The 16,661-nt window shown below is 38.5% G+C and overlaps 1 protein-coding gene across 1 annotated transcript in view; it reads right to left on the reverse strand.

Moving 5' to 3' along the window:
• The window catches only part of CFAP47 (cilia and flagella associated protein 47), a 467,420-nt gene that overhangs the window by 282,576 nt on the left and 168,183 nt on the right, over positions 1 to 16,661 (reverse strand). The window contains 2 exon segments of the mRNA XM_059678706.1: positions 9,833 to 10,061; positions 11,949 to 12,071. Of these exon segments, the coding sequence (XP_059534689.1) occupies positions 9,833 to 10,061; positions 11,949 to 12,071 (352 nt within the window).

Below are 16,661 nucleotides of genomic sequence, written 5' to 3' on the forward strand. Positions count from 1 at the left end.
ATCTAATACTATACTATTTGTTTGATAGTAATCAGTCAAAAATGTATCATTAGCTTAGACTGACAAATAAAATGTGCCCAAGGGGCCATTTTGAAAGGCAGTTCACCAGTTTGCTAGGTTGTAGATTTATATCACATACTAGAGGCCCAGTGCACGAATTTGTGCAACAGTGGGTCCCCTTGGTCTGGCCTGCGGGATTGGGCTAAAACCGGCTCTCTGACATACCCTGAGGGGTCCTGGATTGTGACAGGGTGAGGCCAGGCTGAGGGACCCACACCAGTGCACTATCAGGGCCAGGGAGGGACAGCAGGAAGGCTCCAGGGAGTGTCTGGCCCATCTCGCTCAGTCCCGATTGCCTGAACCCCAGCAGCAAGCCAACCTACCAGTTGGAGCGCCTGCCCCCTGGTGGTCAGTGCACATCATAGCAACTGGTCAACCAGTCAACTGTCTGCCATTTGGTGGTCAGTGCATGTCATAGCGACTGGTCGACCGGTTGACTGTCTGCCCCCTGGTGGTCAGTGCACGTCATAGCAAGCAATTAAGCAGCCTTAGCATACAATTAGCATATTACTCTTTGATTGGTTGAATGAACGACTGGACGACTGGATGACCGGACACTTAGCATATTAGGCTTTTATTGTATAGAATTACAGGACAAACAACATTGATTTAGGTAAGGGTTTGACTACAATTGCTCAGACCCTGGCTCTGCCACTTGCTCTGTGACTTTATGGAAGTTACCAGACCTTTATTTCCTCAGCTTCATTATAAGTAATGTATGTAAAAGAGCCAGTATATCCTGAAGTTACCAATAAAGAAAACAAATATTTCATGGAGAAAATTGATACCAGCATAGACCTTATAATATTTATACAAAAAATTATGAAAATATAAATGGTCTAAACAGAATTAAAATACAAACATACAACAATTAAATAAGAAAGAGACAAAGCAACAAGAGAATGCAAATGGGAGGAAACAGTAAACAATATAAACAGACACAATGTAAATAGTAAATAATACAAACTATATAAATGAACAGGCTCAGATATTATATTTGTGAGAAACAGATTTTAAACTAACTGTATGTACCATGTTTAAGACTGAGGATTTTTATCACTGAACTATCCTATCTAATAATAGACAAACATGGTAATTGACCATACCTTCACTACACCTCCCATTGGCTAATCAGCGCGATATGCAAATTAACTACCAACAAAGATGGTGGATAATTTGCATACTGCAGGCAGGGTGGGACAGCACCATCCCGCCTGCCCCGCTGCCATCCGGGCCTGCTATTTGCAACCCGGGGCAGAAGGCATCCTGTGTGTGGCCCAACCCGGGGCAGCCGGGAGGGGCAGCAGCAATCCGCCAGCCTGCCCAGGCGTCCTGTGTGCGACCTGACCTGGGGCGGCCAGGTGGGGCAGCAGCGATCTGCCGGCCCGCCCGGGCATCCTGTGTGCGACCCGACCTGGGGCAGACGGGAAGGGCAGCAGCGATCTGCTGGTCCACCCGTCTGCTGTCCGGGGGTCCTGTGTGCGACCTGATCCAGGGCGGCACCCCAACCCCCCCGATCAGCCCTGCCATGTGACCCAGGGAGGCAGGGCAGGCACCAAGGGATCAGGCCTGCCATCTGCCACCCGGGAGTGGGCCTAAGCCAGCAGGTGGTTATCTCCCAAGGGATCCCAGACTGTGAGAGGGCACAAGTGGGGCTGAGGGACACTCCCCTTCCCCCGCCAGTGCACAAATTTTTGTGCACCGGGCCTCTAGTAAATTATATAAAAATTAACCAAACAGAAAATTTAGAAATGAACAAATCCCATAAGTAAAATTAAGAGAGCAATGAATGAGCTTAACAGCAGACTAAATCAAATGAAAAGAAAATTAATGCACTGGATATAGGCCATAGGAAAGTTTCCATATTGCAATATAGAGGGGAAAAAAGATGAGAAATACAAAATAGTGAATAAAGAAGGAGAGGAACCCAAAAGAATGGGAAGGTCACATAATTGGAAAGGATATTGCTGAAAACTCTACAAAATTGACAGTTTAAAAAAATGAAACCACAAAAAAAAATACTAAATACTATGAACTCCAATAATAACTATAAAGAAAACTTTTCTAGGCATATCACAGTGAAGCTGTTAAAAACCAAACATAAAGATAAAGTTTTCAAAGTGCTCCAAAGATAATACTTGCAAAGCATTAGAAGACAAAAGAAAATAATATAGCTTAAATCTGAAAAAAAATAACTGCCAATCTAGGATTCAACACAAATCAAAATGATACAATTAGAATAAAAGTGAAAAATATATTTATTTTTAGAAACAAATCAGAAATTTGTTACCAAATGGCCTTAATTAAAAGATCTAAAGAAAATTATTTGAAAAGAAGAAAATTGTTTTACATTGAAGATCAAAAATAAAAAAATAATAATGAAGAACAATAAAATTTGTAGATGTTATTCATTAATTAAAAATAATACTGCCTGGGAGATTATATATATATATATATATATATATATATATATATATATATATATATATATATATTTACAATGCACAACAATAGTAGCATATGACAGTTAAAAAGATAATAGTTAAAATGCCATATATCCCTGCCACATCAAGAAAGAAGATTAAATTATTAATCAGTAGATGACATCCCCCAAGGGGTCCCGGATTGTGAGAGGGTGCAGGAGGGACCGCAGAAGGGCTCCAGGTTAAGACTGTATGCTGTATGGTCTGAGGTAATCATTAAAATAATTTTAAAAGTATATTTAATTTCTAAGCTATTAGAAGATGAAACAAGAACATTTAATCAATCCAAAAGAAGGCAAAATAGGAGAGAAAAGGAACACGGAATTGACAGAAATAGAGCTTTAAAATATTGTAGATTTAAATCCAAATTACAGTAATTTTGTTACTTTTGTATGAACCATAAACTCAAATTAAAAGACAACTGAGGAAAAATTATGAAACAAGCTAAAGATAGGGTATAAAAAGACATTAAAAAACATAGGAACCAGAAAGATCTATGTAAAAGATACTGAAAAAAAAAAGCTATGTAAATACTAACCAGAAGTGATGTACCTATGTTAATATAAGATAGCTTAGTATTTAAGGGACAAAGCATCACTAAGTATAAAGAAAAGACATTCTATAGGCATAAGTTTCAATCCACGACAAAGGTGTTACAATTGTACATTTGAATGCAGTTGGTACAGCTCAAAACTTCTTAAGGAATATTGATTGAATTTTTTTTTAAGTAGCCAATTATACAAATGTAAGTAAAGATTTTACAACTTTATCCTAGTAATTAATAATTTAAAAATCACCCTGGATGGTGTTGCTCAGTTGTTAGAGTATCGGCCAGTGCGCCAAAGGGTCACGGGTTCAATTGCTGGTCAAGGGCACATACCTGGGTTACAGTTCACTCCCTGCCCTGTCCAGGGTGTGTGTGGGAGGTAACCAGTCAAAGTGTCTCTCTCACATCAATATTTCTCTCTCTTTCCCTCCCTCCCTTCCTTCCACTCTGAAAAGCAATGGAAAAATATCCCCAGGTGAGGATAAAAATAAAATTAGTAAGCATATATATTATTAAGAGTATAATAAGCAATCTTAGTGTAAATGTACAGACATAGAAAACAGATTTCAATAAGTACAAAAAAATACAATATTTTCAAATTGATTTCTATAAAAACTCAATAAATCATGGCCAATAAACAAATGTCAAAAAATTTCAAAGAGGATGGGGATGCCAGCAAGTTTCTAGTGTTTGGTCTAAGTCAGTGGTTCTCAACCTTGGCTGCACATTAGAATCACCTGGGAATCTTTTTAAAATCCTGATTTCTGGGCCTCATCCTCCAGAAATTCTGTTTCTTTGTTATGGGGTGGGGCCACAACATTAGTAACAAAGAAACAGAATTTCTGGAGGATGAGGCCCAGAAATCAGGATTTTAAAAAGATTCCCAGGTATGGGGGTTTAATGCGGGGGATGAGGACACATTTGTAATACCTTAACTAATAAAGAATTAAAAAAAAAAAAAGATTCCCAGGTGATTCTAATGTGCAGCCAAAGTTGAGAACCACTGGTCTAAGTGGTGGCTACACATGTATTCACGTGTTTATAATTCTGTCTGTATGTTACATGGCAATAAAATTATCAAAATTCAAACAAACTTTAAACTCTGTAGTTTATAGATGTATGCTTGGGTGGCAAAACAAAATGCAAGGAAATAATTAGCATAAAAGTTGGGTCAATAGTTTCATATCAGGTGTAGAAATTTGGTAGTGTTGTGATGGCCACAAGAGGCGTTGCGGGTGCCGGTAAAATCATACCTGCACAGGGGTTTGCTCTAGGTGCACATTGAGGGGTTGCATTTGGTCTTGAACCTTTTTCTTTTTTTAAAATATATTTTATTGATTTTTCACAGAGAGGAAGGGAGAGAGATAGCTAGAAACATCGATGAGAGAGAAACACCGATCAGTTGCCTCCCGCACATCTCCCACTGGTGATGCGCCTGCAACCCAGGTACATGCCCTTGACTGGTATCGAACATGGGACCCTTTAGTCCGCAGGCCGATGCTCTATCCACTGAGCCAAACCGGTTTCGGCTTGAACCTTTTTCAATGTGTGTTTTATTTCATGATTTGAAAAGTCAAGATGGAACACCTTGGGTTTTCAAAATTCCTCTAGCATATGAATACTGAAATTAACTAATTAAAATTAATGTCCAGAGGTTTGTTAGAAGACAACATGTATGCCCATTGGGAGCACACATTATGTAAAAATGTGTCTTTTTAACTATCTACATACTTTGCATCAATTTAAAACTTGGTAAGTTTTAACCATATTCCTTCTCCCCTTTTTTTAAATATTAAGCTATTAAATGAGTTTAAGTTCCTTTTTCAATTATGAGAGTCTCCATACTTTGGAGATTGAAAATATGCTCAAGGAAAAGGCTCAGTGTACTTATGTCCACGTGAAGGAACTGTCCACCACTTACCACAATCATCAGCAAGCAAGTAGTAAAATGGTTAAGGAAGGAAACTATTTTGAAAATAAAAATTATCAAATGTTTCATTATTCTTACAGTAGTGTGTAGAAGTGAAAATAACTCAATGAACTCAACTCTCATCAGTTATTATAACCACATAATTTTAACACTTTGTCTCAAACTAAAGTTTTTGTTTGTTACTTTCTCAGACATGGTTGGCAGTATGACTAGGCAGCCTACCCAGAAATGGTAGTGATACTTATGTTTATATTATTAAATTCATCAATGATCTTGCCAACAGCTTAAAGTTGCAAAGAGAAGTGCAGGTATATATCTGTTTAAATGTCAAAATTTCTTATATCAAGCTGGGGGAATTCCTGCTAGGAAGAAGTATTTTCAATAACATTTGGATAAGTGCTTAGATAGGATGGGTTTTAAATTTACCTTCCATTGCTAAATAGAAGAGTTGGTGAATATGGTTAATGAAATCAGAAATGCGTAACACTATTAACATAATTCCAATTTAATTTAATAAGAATAACTAACATTTACTGAATATTTACTAGGTCCTAAGTTCTGTTCTAATACAATTTAAAGGCATTACCTCTTTTAAATATCACAGCAACACTAGAAAGTATTATCATTATCTCCTTTTTACAAATGAGGAAATGGAGGCATAGAGAAAATATTTTCCTTATTTTTATATGCTCTCATTATATTTGGTAGAACATTCCACTGATTAACTTGATTTATGGTAAGATTCTATATAGTTATACAAAATGAGAGCTTCTGGGATGGAATGTTCAAATTCTGGCTCTGCTGTTTATCAACTGAGTGACCTTGGAAAAATTACTTATTCTCTCTATGCCTCAGATTCTCATCAGTATAATGATGATAACAATATTACTTACATCATAGGGTAAAAAGTAAATGAATTATTACCCACAAAGCTATATAATAATTCCTGGACTTTTATTTCACAGTAAAAGTCCAAAATATATTAATCATTATTGTTAATAAAATATTATCATAAAATTATATTTAAAGAAATAAGGTAAATGGGGGGATAAGAACACATACGTAATAACTTAATAAAGAAAAAAAAGAAAGTAAGAGAGATATTGCAAAGCAAGTTCAGAAGGGCATGGATTATTAGGCAGCAATAATGAAATCAATAATAGAAACGATAAGTCATTAAGTCAGAACTATAGGAAGATAAATGAAAGAGTAAAACTGCAGAAAATTATAAGGAAAGGCAACTTCCTATTGAGGATAATAAACTAAACATATGTGCTTACCTTTTCTCTCTCTCAAAATATACCTGAAATGTCAGAAAAATTGGAGAAAGGGAATAAACCTGTAACAACACTGAAATTGGGGAAAGGATCATTATGCAAGAAACTTTAAGAATATCTGTAAGACAGACAATGGATGGAATTTTATTGAAGAATAAGTCAAAATGATGGGTGGTATAGCAGTAAGCCACAGGGGGAAAGGAAGCCATTTTCCTAAAGGACCATAAGAGAGGCATCAAGTTTAGAGTTGGCTTATCCAGAGGGAGGAGGTGACCTATAGTATGGTAATAAGGATAATTAATAGAAATACTATATGTGGAAGAGATATTTGAGAAGGCATGCATCCATAACACAAAAATAGGGTATTATGAAATTAAAAGACAGAAAAGTGGAAAGAAGAAAGAGAGGGAGGGTGGAGAAAAGAAAGGAAGGAAGAAATAAAGAATAACACTGAATTCTTAGAAAACAAAACAAATTTTTTATAGAAGACTGAAAGAGGACATGAAGGTGATCTATAAGTATAAGGAAGTAAAAGATAGAAAAAGATGAAAATCAGAAAATATAATTGAGCAATATAAAGGATCAGTCATGCAGGTCCACGATCATTCTAAAAGGAGATTTAGGAACAGAAAATAGAGAAATAGCAGAAAAGAAATAGCAGAAAAAAACAATAAGTTTTCTAACTGAAAGGGCCTACTGAATGCCAAGTATCTATCCTACATAATAAAAGCCTAATATGCTAAATGTCCAGTTGTCCAGTTGTATATTCAACCAATCAAAGCATAATATGCTAATGATATGCTAAGCTGCTCAACCACTCGCTATGACATGCACTGACCACCAGGGGACAGACATTTGACTGGTTGAGCAGCTGCTATGATGTCCACTGACTACCAGGGGGCAGGCACTACAACTGGTAGGTGAGCTTGCTACTGGGGTCCAGCCGATCAGGAGTGAGCAAGATGGGCTGGACATGCCCTGAAGCCCTCCCATGGTCCCTCCCCAGCTGGCCAATCTCCCACATCCCTCCCCGACCCCGATCGTGCATTAGTGGGTTCCCTCAGCCTGGCCTGTGCCCTCTCGCAATCCAGGACCCCTTGGGGGATGTTGGAGAGCAGGTTTCAGCCTGATCCCACAGGCCAGGCCGAGGGACCCCACTGGTGCACGAATTCGTGCCTCTTTTATATATGTAAAATCCTAAGCGACCAGTCGACCGTTTGACCGGTCACTATGACATGCACTGACCACCAAGGGGCAGAGACTCAATGCAGGAGTTGCCCCCTGGTGGTCAGTGCACTCCCACAGTGGGAGCTCCGCTCAGCTGACCAACAGGCACCAGACGCCAGGCTCATGGTTGGCAAGTGCAGCTGCGCCAGCACGAGTCTCTCCTGCCTCTGCAGGAGCACTACCAAGTGGAGGCAGCAGCAGGTGCAGTGGGGCCAGGATGAGCAGGAGGGGCCAGGATGAGTGTGAGTGGCACGGCGCCCAGCCCAGGCTTGAGTTCCTCCTAGCCGCCTGCCGTTTCACACACTATTACATTCCTTGGGGGATGTCGGAATGCCAATTTCGTCCAACATCCCCCAAGGGGTCCTGGATTGAGAGAGGGTGCAGGCCAGCCTGAGGGACCCTGCCAGTGCACGAATGCATGCACTGGGCCTCTAGTATTAAATGATATAAAATATTCTCATGCTCAGATTTTATTCCAGTGAACTACAGAATAGGAGATTAACAGAGAAATACAAATCCTAAAATAATTCTGGGAGAATGAACACAGTACTAACAAATATGATATCAGTCTTATCAAAACCACTAAATAACTCCAGATGATGTAGGAGATATTGAGGAAGAGGTTCAAACATTCATCACACATGTTTATACAAAGACCAATTTACATATATTTTCTCAACATTTGTCTTTTAATACTTAGAAAGGCACATTTTGCACATTGGCCTCATGAGTAGAAATTCTCACTTTTAAGATAAAGTCCAGAGATCTATTGTTCCCATGTATTTATCTGTTATTGTTTTTTTAAAATATATTTTTATTGATTTCAGAGAGGAAGGGAGAGGGAGAGAGAGATAGAAACATCAATGATGGGAGAGAATCATTGATTGGCTGCCTCCTGCATGCCCCTACTGGGGATCAGCCCTCAAAATGAACATATGCCCTGACCAGGAATGAAACCATGACCTCCTGGTTCATAAATCAACACCCAACCACTGAGCCACACTGGCCAGGCTCTCTGTTCTTTAAATAGGACAATGCAATCTCTATTTCCTGACATTGCCTGCACCAAATTGTGATATATGCCCAAGAATAAGGTCAGCTGAGAAGACAGCAAGGATAAGAGATAGCCTGGCCAGTATTGCTCAGTGATTGAGCATTGACCTATGAACCAGGAGGTCACTGTTCGATTCCTGGTCAGGGCACATGCCTGGGTTTCCCAGGTTACCAGGCTCAATGCCCATCAATGATTCCCTCTCCTCATTGACGTTTCTATATCTCAGTCCTCTCTCTCCAAAATTAATAAAACCATATTTTTAAAAAAGATTTACTCAAAATAGATAAAATTTTCAGTAGAACAAACACCAAAGCAAAATAATGAAAAGTTATAACAGAATAGCTTCTCTTAAAAATTCCCTGGAATTAGATAATTTTATGATTAGGCTGGCAAATTTTCAGGTTATCTGCTACATTCATTTTCTCTCACCATAAACAAATATGAAATATTAGTGAAATCATTCTACGTAGCTTACACTGTTCTATTAATTTAAAAAACACTGAAAAAGTTAAATTGAAAGATAACTATAGACCCAATGTAACCTAGCTCACTCCTAAATACAGAAGCAAAAATTATAATATAGATCTTCTAGCTACATATTAGTACTTGACCCCATGGGGCCAGCAAGTTACACCAGTTCTGAGAAGGGAGTTCCAAGAGTTTGAGAACCACGACACCAGCAACATAATAACAAGGGAGGTGGCCTGACTTCCTATGTAAATTAATAACAGAATTAAGTGGCCTAATGTAACCGATGCAGTTTAACTATTTTAGACATGTTCAGTAATAAATAAATAAAAACCATGAAGAGTGAGGTAAATGTATTGTCAAAGAGGAGGTAGTGTCGCAGAAATTGACACTTCCTGTTTACTAGTACCACTGCTTATCTGACTATAGTCTAGATCTAGGACTGTTAGGTCATTTGTAGAGTAATGTGGAGTTTCCATTTTTTTCAAGGTTAAAAGAGCTTTTCCTACTCATAGACTCCCCTTTGTTTGACAAATGAGGGAACTGTGCTTCAGAGATTTTCATGGCTGCCTAAAATCATTGGATATTTAGAAGGAATAGAAATGTAAGTGTATACTAAAGAATTTATATTTGCATTTTTTAGCTTTCCTTAATAGTCTCCTCAAAATTTATCAGTTAAGAATAAATTATTTAATAATGTATTTCACTTAAAACAACCCCAATTAATAGATTATATTTTATTATATGATAAAAAGCAAAGGATTTAGAGAATAATGTAACTGTCACCTTCTTATACTGTCTGGAACAGAAAGACAATGTGGTCCGTCAGGCCAGCCGAAAAGGCTGAACCAGGTCTGAACTGCATTTACAATTTTCTGAATGAAGTCATATGCCTTTGTTCCTGGATCAGGACAGAATTTCTTATTTTCCTCCTGCTTTTCCACTGATTTAACTCCTTTCTTCTTCAGCTTTTCACTTTTGGGCAACTTCACTTTTCCAGGTGTTTCTTCTATTCCTAAAATTCACGTGAGTTTTTTTTGCAAAAAGGGTTATTTGACCATAGAGTAAAATATTCTGTCAGCTATTGCAATTTGTAGGTAGACAAATAGATATCATTCTACAAATTATTCTATGCAATCAAAGAAAGTCTGATCCAACTTACTGCTATCTATACTAATAAAAAGATAATATGCTAATTAGACTGGATGTCTTCTGGACAAAGCCACAGCTGCTGTGAGGGCTGAGGGCCGGCAGCAATGGTGGCTGGGAGGGCCGAGGGCCAGCGGTGTAGGAGAGGCCTCGGCGCGGGCCGGTCCAGCGCCACGGCCCCTTCCACAGAGGCAGTGGGAGAGGGGGCTGTGAGGTCCCGGTCCCAGTGCTGCTCCTTCTGCAGAGGCAGCCACAGAGGCAGCAGGACGGGCCTGGTCCTGGTGCCACGCCTCCGCAGAAGCTAGATGGGGTGCAACCTGCTGTGCTTTAACCTCCCACAGCTCCTCCCCTAGCTGGCCTGGCCCCAGATTGCCCCTCACCCACCAGTGGGTGGGGGGTGGGACTAGTGCTAAGCAGGGAAGGCGGAGGGCTGGCAGCCGCGGTGGTCAGCAGTAGCAGGAGCAGCAGCAGCAGGGTGATGGGGGTGGCACCTTCCCCTAATCAGCCTGGTCGGCTCACGCAGAGGGAGGCCAGAGGCAGCAGAAGCTGTGGGGTAATGGGGGCAGCACCTTCCCCTGATCAGCCCGGTTGCCTCCTGCAGAGGGAGGTCAGGCTGCGGCTTAGGCCCGTTCCCCCTCTGCCCCTCCCATCAGTAGGACATCCCCTGAGGGCTCCCAGACTGTGAGAGGGGGTAGGCCAGGCTGAAGAATACCCCCCCTCCCCAGTGCACGGATTTTCATGCACCGGGGCTCTAGTCTTAAAATAAAAAAGGAAAATCATTTATTTTTAAATTCCAACAGAAATACTTTAAAAATAGATGAATTACAATAAAAAACATTAAATTTTTTTCCTTTCCATAATTGTATAGGAAAACACTCCTCAAAATGGAACCTTTCATTTTCAATTATATATGTAAAATATTTTAACCATTATTAGGTTTATTTGTCAGACAGAATTAAACCTTAGCTGAAAAACTTACAGAAACAAAATACCAGCTTTAGATTCAAAGTGACTTTCTATCCAAGTGAAACCCACTTCAATAAGCCAAAACATTTTTAGTTAATTCTTGAGAAATTTTCAATAATATAAAATGGTATGATCATACTTAAAAAAAAAACCTGACTATGTAAGGGTACAAGCACAATTCATTCAAAAACCCCACAATAATTCATTTGGTTTGGTTCATTCAATAAAACAAAAATTTTTCAATACTACCCATATTCAGAGACAGGAATATTTAAATAGATAATTGCAAGTTTGCATATTTTTCTGTGCTCACCTCTTTCCAAGATAGGCAACATTAAATCCCAGCTAGGTAATTAGCAGACAAACCCTAGTTCAACAGTTCCCAAACTGGGGACAGAGGGTACCTGGGATGCCATAGCAAATTCACAGGGGCTTTGCAGGATATTTAGCATCTCAATTAACATTTGTTGGCTATCACATATACTACTACTCAGAGGTTTTTGGATCAAACCACTTAATAAACGGAACTTCCTAGCACATCTTTTGGCCTATGGGAAAATTCTGAGCTACTAAGTGTACTGTGAAGCAAAAACATTAGAGAATCTCTTCTTGAGACCATTGGCGAGAGCTCCCAAAGCAGATGACCCACTTAGAACTAACGACAATTCATGATTTTCTTCTTGTATTTCTTATTCCCTGATAAAAACCAAAGCTGTAAATCACATAATATTAAAGAGATCATGTTACAGAATGGGTCTGAGTGGTACACTATATATTTGCCACATACCGATGAAGAATCTCTTTGCAGGATCAATCTCCTCACATTTAGATGGAGCAGGAGAAGATAATCCATCTTTTTCATAGGGAAGCGAAACATGTTTTGAAGTCTTCACAAGGCTGGGATCCTTATCTGCAAATGCCACATTGCATCATAGTAAGCCAAACAAGCGTTTGTAAATTCATTATTGAATTTAATTTCAAATTACTGGACCTAAATATCATAATTTCATATATACAATACATAAATATGTATATATGTATATGTATATATACATATATATTATATATACACAGTACAAAATAAAAGAAATAAGCCTAAATGTCCATTATGTAAAATGTCAAATAAGATGTCAAATGTCCAAGATGTAAGATGTCAAATAAGAAAAAAATAACATAAAAGGCGATATGGTTGTCTGAATCAATAAACTTTGCTTCATAAGGAAATTATTATGGTATATCAATGATTTTGGAGAATGAACAATGCTCAACTTTAGCATAAACTAGGATATACAAAACATTTAAGTGTTTTTACACCAAAAGTTTTGAAATTGTGATATATGGTGCTCAAAAACAAATATAAAGAAAGTGTGTCACTAACACATGTAATTTCTTCCCAGCTATTTTTCTGAAATGAAATCACTGCTCCCTTACGAGCTGACACCATTTTGCACAGCCTTCAATATCTAATTCCAGTTAGATTTGCTGTATATATGAAAGAATTTGCGACCATGGTAATCTGAACCCAACCAAAGGCAATGCTGACCAAGAAAAAAGCAGTAGATGTGACTTACGGTAGATTATGTATGTATGTATGTATGTATGTATCTATCTATCTAACTGTCTGTCCATCCATCCACATGTGTCTGTATGTATGTGTATCTATAGATATACATATATTCATAATATAATTCTATCAGACAAGCATAGCCTGTACAGTTACAAAGATCTAATTTGAAAGCTTGATACTATAACTCCTGAGCTGTTAAACCATGAGTATATTATACACGTTCTCTGCAACATATGTTTTTATTCATAAAATAAAACCAATGGTTCTGAGCTCATGAATCTGTTTTGGGAATTATTTTATGAGCAATAACACATACAAATATGCTAACATATACTATGTTCCTTCCACTTTTTCAGTACAAAGACAGTTTAGAATTTGCCAGAGAACCTTTATCCAGTAAGTGTGCATAGCTCCAGAATGCTACACAACTATAAACCACAGAAGTGAGTCTGAGGGAATTTAAGGATAGAATGAATCATCGTGTATGCATTTGACAGTGTCCTTTCTACTTACCAACTCACTTATAAAAAGTTCCTACTTGAATACAAACCCACATCTGTATCCTTCAAATTATGTTAGTGATTCTTATAATAGTTTTTATTTAGCATATTAGCTCTAACAAGTAAATCATACTGCTTTACTTTCGGATGTACTTAATATGTTTTAAGATTTCACCTTTACTGAACATAATGTACTCTAGAGCACTGTAGCTACAAAGTGTGAAGCCTCTGAGGTCTCACAAATTTGGTTAGTATTCCCTGGGGCAAGTTGCTCAACCTTTTATGAGTCATTTTCCTAATCTGTAAAGTGAGATTAATAAGAGTATTGAACTCAGAGTTGTTGAAAGGACTAAATGAAATAAATATAAGGCCTTTAGCAAAGCACCATATGCCTGAAAAGCACTAAATATATATTATAAATTATTATTATAAATATAGAATACCCCCCAAATGTATATAAACAATGTCTGTAGGTTCTATTATATTTTGAAAATGAAATGTATTTTAATAAACACTGCCTTTATAATTATTCAAAGTATATATACATTTTTGGGACACCATATACTTATAAAGATACATTAGAAGATTTAAGAATCATGATGTCTTTCTAGAATAATAATTACCCAAATAAATGCAGTATTTTAACCAATATACTTCATACTCAATCATCCTGCAAACACAAGGATATGATTTTTTTTTCTTTTAAAGAGATAGCAATATTTTGTATAATAATTCTTCATTATTTTGGGGAAGACATTATTAAAAGTATAAAAGAGTAATAAAACAATAAAATAATAAGTTGTAATAGCAATAATAATGAAATAATAATAATATTTCCAGGTATTTATAGTCTCTGAGTCCTCAGAAAAGCCTTTTGAAATAAGCACATATTTTTAGTACACTGCTTCTCCCTCACCATGCACGTTTTGTTCAATACAGATGTTTGAGGATATGAGAATTAAAGATAAATTCATATGGCAAGCCCTGGCCAGTGTCGCTCAGTGGTTGGGCATTGTTCCATGCACCAAGAGGTTGGCGGTTCTATTCCAGGTCAGGGCCCATACCTGGGTTGCAGGCTTGATCCCTGGTATGGGATTGTGCAGGAGTCAGCCAATGTTTTGCTCTCACATCAATGTTTCTCTCTCTTTCTCCCTCTCCCTTCCTCTCTCTCTAAAAGTCAATAAGAATACTGAAAAAAAATTTGGCAAAATGGTAGGTTAACTCACAAAATAGAATTTCCACCCAGGTCTATGCCTTCATCCATTGCTCCTTCTATGGTGTGTTATCTAAAATCTCTGCCCAGTGTATTAGAAAAATATAAAAAAGTAACATCAGGACTAGGCAGAGAGAGAAAATAGTCAACAGTAGAAACTGCTGCTGAGTAGTGAAGGTACAACAGTGTAATGGAAGAACACTTTCTTCCTCACCCCGGACATTTCCTTCCTGTTAAAGGAGCTGAGGTACTCTAAAAGCCTACTTTCCTTTGCTATTTTTTCTCCCTCTCCCTGAGAAATTGAGTGGTTCATCTGATTGGTAAGTTTGGAAAGACTAAATCAAGCATGTGTGGCCTGAATTCACCCTTTTCCCTTTGTGAATGAGCCAGTTCCCTGAGAGAATGTCATCTCCTTTCCTCCCAGTTGTCATCCTGCACACTCCCCCAAAGCAGCTAAGAGGGAGGCAGAAGTTGAAGGGCAAGAGTAAGCCAGGTTAGTTGATTAAGCAAGATCATCAATGGCCTAAGTCAGGAGAGAGTCTTGACTCTGAGCTTTGTGACGAAGAGATAATGGGTTCTGATGCATGCAAGGCATTTGGAAGTTCAGAGTGTTCCTGCCTGATGGTCTCTATTTCTTCTGTAAAGTCAGAGAAAAGGTCATTTCCTGTGACTGAGGAAGAACAGTATTGAATGTTCATAGAAATGATAAACATTTGAAGAAGCAAGTGAAGAATATGAGAAAATTTGTTAAAAACACAGAAAAGACCTCCAACTCATTACTGAAACTTAAGGCCTTGACAATCTATTATACAGAGTGAATTTTTCCCATTCTCCATCCTTTCTCATCCCCTTAGATTTACTCCATCCATCATTCTCTTCTGTGCCTTGTATTTCACATCTCTCCCAGCTCAGCAGTTTCTCATCCAATTGTTTTTATATTTTCTCAACATTTCCTCTGCAGTAACTCCCAATGAGTCTACTGACCACTCTCCTTCTTGCTGGAAGTCGGTCCATCCTTGCTGCTTGACATAGTCACTGTAGGAAAAAAACATCTGTACAGCATATGTTTCAAAGGATCTGGCGTATATGGCATACTGTTCTTAATATGTTTGCTCCCCTTCTTAGAGCTATGTGTTTTAACCAAGGTCACCTCTCTGAAAAAGGTTGTTTCCCCAGGTGGGGATTTTTTCCCTGGAGTTAGGGATTAACAGGACTAAGGAAGAGAATAAATCAGTGAAACCCCCTAGTGTTACAGAAATACCATGTACTACTTATAAAGAACTTGGACTAAGACTGTCGGCAATAAATTTGGGACTTGTTGGGCCCACATCCCCAGGGTCTGCCCACCAGGGAAAGCACCAAAGCCTATACCCCTGGAGACCCACTGACACAGGGCAGTCCCAGGGAAGGCAAGCAGCGAGGCTGGGAGGACATAACCTTTACTGGGTAGGATAATCTCCTTCAGTCACTTCCTTGTAGCTTATCAGTAGAGCAGTGACCTTGGAATAGCCCTTATAATGGAACACAGAGATTAACCTAGACAGGATTAAACTCAACAGAACTAGATTAACAAACTCCCTAACCTTTGGAATAGAATGGATAGGATTAAAATCAACTGGTATAAATACAGATGTAACAGGACAATAAAGACCGAACCTGGCTGGAGAACCTGGCTAGAACCTGGCTAGAGAACCTGGCTGGAGAACCAACTATGCTGATCAACTGAACACTGTCTCCGTGTCATTCCTTCTTCGCCGACTCCATCCACACCTTTGGGAACCCCTGGACCTGTTGGAGTTGGACCCCAACACCTTCTCAGTCTGATTCATTTTGTATCCCAACACCTGTTCCCTTTCCAAATCACTGATACTCAAAATCACAGATGGTTCCCACTATAAGAGAAGAAACGGAGTAGTGGTGTGGCTCTGCCCCTACAGTGCCTGCCTTATATCTCCTATCACACCCCAATGCTTTTGCTATATAGTCCTTTGCCTCAATCATCCTGTTCAAGATCATTATTTGTGAAGCTCTACACAAACATCATCTCTTCTATAACGTCACCCTAGACCCCCAACATCTGCATTAACCTCTGCACCACCCTCACATTCCTAGTATTTCAATTCACTCATGCACTCAGCTCTTAATTCTATCCTGTTTGTATTAATTTATTTATGTACCCCTCACTAAATTGTCAACTTTTGGAATTAAGAGTCACTATCT

Source organism: Myotis daubentonii, chromosome X, assembly GCF_963259705.1.
Source record: "Myotis daubentonii chromosome X, mMyoDau2.1, whole genome shotgun sequence".
Lineage (NCBI taxonomy): Eukaryota > Metazoa > Chordata > Mammalia > Chiroptera > Vespertilionidae > Myotis > Myotis daubentonii.